This window comes from the organism of the source record quoted next, unplaced genomic scaffold, assembly GCF_019419815.1.
Source record: "Pyrus x bretschneideri cultivar Hongxiangsu unplaced genomic scaffold, Pyrus_bretschneideri_v1 Contig15, whole genome shotgun sequence".
NCBI classification, from domain to species: Eukaryota; Viridiplantae; Streptophyta; class Magnoliopsida; order Rosales; family Rosaceae; genus Pyrus; species Pyrus x bretschneideri.
In genome coordinates this window covers 3,659,246-3,663,903 of record NW_025999446.1, presented here as the reverse complement: position 1 = coordinate 3,663,903, position 4,658 = coordinate 3,659,246, and the positions used below count along the sequence as shown (strand labels likewise).

General features: G+C 35.9%; 1 protein-coding gene across 1 annotated transcript; it reads right to left on the bottom strand.

Annotated features, from left to right (window-relative positions):
* Nucleotides 1-3,078: 3,078 nt before the first annotated feature.
* On the bottom strand, nt 3,079-4,324 carry LOC125475454. The gene is made up of 4 exons (XM_048580187.1): nt 4,050-4,324; nt 3,597-3,835; nt 3,247-3,465; nt 3,079-3,135 (listed from the first exon to the last, which is right to left on the bottom strand). The coding sequence occupies exons 1-4, from the start codon at nt 4,282-4,284 to the stop codon at nt 3,079-3,081; spliced, it is 750 nt and encodes a 249-aa protein (XP_048436144.1). The 5' UTR covers nt 4,285-4,324.
* Between the last annotated feature and the right edge of the window lie 334 nt (nt 4,325-4,658).

The following is a 4,658-nucleotide window of genomic DNA, read 5'->3' as shown; positions in this document are numbered from 1 at the left end:
ACAAATCTATGATAATTATGTTCCTTTCTCTTCTGAACATCACCATATACTTCTTTGGTCAAATTCCGTTGATATTTTGTGTAGAAATTTTTAAAATGCTTTAATTGATTACCATATATAAAATGAGAGAGTGATGTGAACCTTTAATTGATTACCATATATAAAATGAGAGAGTGATGTGAACCTTTAATTGCTTTAATTGATTACCAACTACTTCCACCACGGACTAGTTAAAAGAATTAGTTTTTTTCCAAGTGTAGGGATTATACCTAAATGGAATTAGTTTTTTTCCAAGTGTAGGGATTATACCTAAATGGGATTATACCTAAATGGAATTAATTGCTTAACTATAATTTATGATTTCTAATCATTTCTAGTTGTTAGGGTAAAGTAATGACTAATTCAATCTTGCTAACTTTCTTCTGTCTTCTACTATTGTCAAAAGGGAGATTGTAAGTTTGAACCGCACACTATTTTTCTCCTTCTCACTTATCCACATATCTCTATACTTTTTGTCATTGAATTATAAATCAAACAGACGATGAGAAGAAAAACTATATTGTTATCATTCTCCTTGTCAAAATCATCCCACTGCATATGGAACAAATAACGTTAACTCAACCAAAAACACAATGTTGATGCCTTATACAAATTAAGGGGAACTCTTTCTTAAAATAAAACATACACACTTGTAAAATTGAAAAAAAAAAAAATTGCGTGCCTTAATGTAGATAAGCACTCATTACATTCAAGTTATGCAGTGATGCTCATCTCTTTTTTCTTCCCATTCATCATTGTTTTTACCGAATAAGAAATGGCAAAGCAAATAAAACAAAGAATGGGGTGGCAGATCACTCTCTGTCGGGTTGTATATCTTAATACTTTAATTAATTCCATTTAGGTATAATCCTCGAGCCATTGGAGTTTCTAAAAAAACTAATTATTGTTTTTACCCTTTAATTATAATCATTGTTCTTACAAAACTTGCGGATCTGGTTGACTCACAGTCACAGTGTATCTGCTTCGACCTCACCAAAACTTGAGAATTGCTCTCTCTCTCTCTCTCTCTCTCTCTCTCTCTCCTTCCACGCTCGCTCCGGCCTTCATTGTTGTTTTCATCTGGTATGCAAAAACTTTCCCTTTTTCTACTTTGTTCATCCGATTGCTCTGCAGCCAAAAGAGCATGATTTTTCTTTTCTAGCCCAGCACCAACTCTACATTCCTCCATATCACTTCTTTCTTCTCTGTTTCTATATCTGTGTTTTGTAATTTTTATTTTAAATTCATACATACAGATGGTTTCTATATCTCTGTTTCTATATCTGTTTCTATATCTGTGTTTTGTAATTTCTATATCTGTGTTTTGTAATTTCTCCTCTCCTCTCTTTCGGCTGCAAAGGCAACCACCAAAACATAAAGGACCAAAACCAAAGTTTCCTTTTCCCTTTTTTCTTCCCCAAAACAAGGAATGATGTCCACCTTTTTTCTTTTCCTTTGTTTACTAACCGAGAGTGGATGCCAAGTTGGCCATTAATTTGTCCAAAATTATAACTTTTCTTTTTACTTCTTGATTGAACATTGTTTTTAACGCGTATTCTGAGTGATCAGTTTCACATATTGGAGGTAAGCTAGGTTGAGAGTTCTTAGATATAAAACTTATAGTTAATGATATCCTTTACCATATCAAGGGCGAAGTATATCAATGTTCCAAGTATGAAGCTGCTTGTTTAGTTTCTTGAACCATTGGTTTTTTAAATAATCTTGTATTGATATTATTGCTCTAATTACTTATATTACTTTGGTTGCTAATTTATTAGTTTGAAATGCAAGAAAGGATTAGTTTCTAATGTCATATTTTTTATGGTTCAAAAAGTGTATAGATGTCGCAGTTGATCACTCCTCGTTGGAGTGTGTCCAATGCGGCTCCTACATCATCAGCATCTACTCCAGGCGTGAGTGCTCCAGGCGTGAGTGCTCAGGTGCCCGTATCATCAACATCATCAGTGTCGGTTCAACCTCTCAGTGCACGGCGGCCTCACCGTCGCCGCCGCGAGCTGGAGCCTAGTGATCACGCTTCCTCCTCCTCCGGAGTCGATGATGGGGCCTCCCAACCAGGTAGTTTTTTTTCTAATTCTCACTACATTGTATTTTTTTTTTCTTTTTTAAAACTATTATTTTATGATTGTGAAAATTTGTTGGATTGTGAAAATGTGTTGCGGGTTGTGAATTACTGTTTTAAGGTTTTGGGAAATGATATACTATTAGGGGAGGTTTTGCCTAATTTTTTGTACAAATTTAAGCTTTTTACCATTTAAGTTTTTTTGGGCAGCTAAAAAAAACACCAGGGGGCCTAATCGAATGCTAAAGGAGGCACAGGCTGTACGTATGTCCGCCTCCTTGATCAAGATTGCATATGACTCGCAACATCGTGGAGCGGCTACCTCACAGCAGCATAGTAACGTTGTTACTAGCTGTGGTTATGTTATTCGGAATTGTTGTCCTATGCGGTGGGAGTCTTGGGCACAAATTCCCGAGGAGACGAAGAAACTGGTGCGAGACAAGTTATCGGTTAGTAAATTAATTTTTAGCCCTTATCATTTTTTTTTTAAATTTTGTTTACAAATATTATAAACCAAAGTATATTATCTTAATATTATTAAATTTCTTAATATTATTTTATTGTTTTTCATATTTGTAGGTCAATTTTGATGTTAAGGACTTATCCCCTGAGGTCAGTGCCTACTTAGAGGGGACCTTAGCAAACCGGTACAAAGATTGGAAGAGCGCTTTTCACACGCATTTTCAGCTATGGGATGATCCGGAGATTGCTCGCCTAGAGGGTTGCCCAAACGAGTTGAGGGACCGGCCAGAGGATTGGGAGTGGCTCTGTAAACATTTTATGGATCCAAAATTTGTGGTATGTACATAATACTTTAATAATAATTTACTGTTTTTGTTATCTTTTTAAGCTTTTTTTAATAATTTCATTCAAATAATCGCACTAACATGTATATTGTATGTTTAACAGAAGAAATCTATTGCTGGCAAGAAATCTATTGTATGTTTAACAGAAGAAATCTATTGGTGGAGAAGTGTCTTTGAGTCCCGAGCTTTCTTGCCAGCAATAGATTTCTTCTGTTAAACATACAATATACATGTTAGTGCGATTATTTGAATGAAATTATTAAAAAAAGCTTAAAAAGATAACAAAAACAGTAAATTATTATTAAAGTATTATGTACATACCACAAATTTTGGATCCATAAAATGTTTACAGAGCCACTCCCAATCCTCTGGCCGGTCCCTCAACTCGTTTGGGCAACCCTCTAGGCGAGCAATCTCCGGATCATCCCATAGCTGAAAATGCGTGTGAAAAGCGCTCTTCCAATCTTTGTACCGGTTTGCTAAGGTCCCCTCTAAGTAGGCACTGACCTCAGGGGATAAGTCCTTAACATCAAAATTGACCTACAAATATGAAAAACAATAAAATAATATTAAGAAATTTAATAATATTAAGATAATATACTTTGGTTTATAATATTTGTAAACAAAATTTAAAAAAAAAAATGATAAGGGCTAAAAATTAATTTACTAACCGACAACTTGTCTCGCACCAGTTTCTTCGTCTCCTCGGGAATTTGTGCCCAAGACTCCCACCGCATAGGACAACAATTCCGAATAACATAACCACAGCTAGTAACAACGCTACTATGCTGCTGTGAGGTAGCCGCTCCACGATGTTGCGAGTCATATGCAATCTTGATCAAGGAGGCGGACATACGTACAGCCTGTGCCTCCTTTAGCATTCGATTAGGCCCCCTGGTGTTTTTTTTAGCTGCCCAAAAAAACTTAAATGGTAAAAAGCTTAAATTTGTACAAAAAATTAGGCAAAACCTCCCCTAATAGTATATCATTTCCCAAAACCTTAAAACAGTAATTCACAACCCGCAACACATTTTCACAATCCAACAAATTTTCACAATCATAAAATAATAGTTTTAAAATAGAAAAAAAAAATACAATGTAGTGAGAATTAGAAAAAAAACTACCTGGTTGGGAGGCCCCACCATCGACTCCGGAGGAGGAGGAAGCGTGATCACCAGGCTCCAGCTCGCGGCGGCGATGGTGAGGCCGCCGTGCACTGAGAGGTTGAACCGACACTGATGATGTTGATGATACGGGCACCTGAGCACTCACGCCTGGAGCACTCACGCCTGGAGTAGATGCTGATGATGTAGGAGCCGCATTGGACACACTCCAACGAGGAGTGATCAACTGCGACATCTATACACTTTTTGAACCATAAAAAATATGACATTAGAAACTAATCCTTTCTTGCATTTCAAACTAATAAATTAGCAACCAAAGTAATATAAGTAATTAGAGCAATAATATCAATACAAGATTATTTAAAAAACCAATGGTTCAAGAAACTAAACAAGCAGCTTCATACTTGGAACATTGATATACTTCGCCCTTGATATGGTAAAGGATATCATTAACTATAAGTTTTATATCTAAGAACTCTCAACCTAGCTTACCTCCAATATGTGAAACTGATCACTCAGAATACGCGTTAAAAACAATGTTCAATCAAGAAGTAAAAAGAAAAGTTATAATTTTGGACAAATTAATGGCCAACTTGGCATCCACTCTCG

Excerpts from the sequence above, each read along its gene's own strand:
- LOC125475454 (XM_048580187.1), bottom strand. The coding sequence starts at position 4,284 with ATGTCGCAGTTGATCACTCCTCGTTGGAGTGTGTCCAATGCGGCTCCT. Across the intron at positions 3,466-3,596 it reads TGGTGCGAGACAAGTTGTCG|GTCAATTTTGATGTTAAGGA; the intron begins GTTAGTAAATTA and ends TCATATTTGTAG. Across the intron at positions 3,136-3,246 it reads TTATGGATCCAAAATTTGTG|AAGAAATCTATTGCTGGCAA; the intron begins GTATGTACATAA and ends TATGTTTAACAG.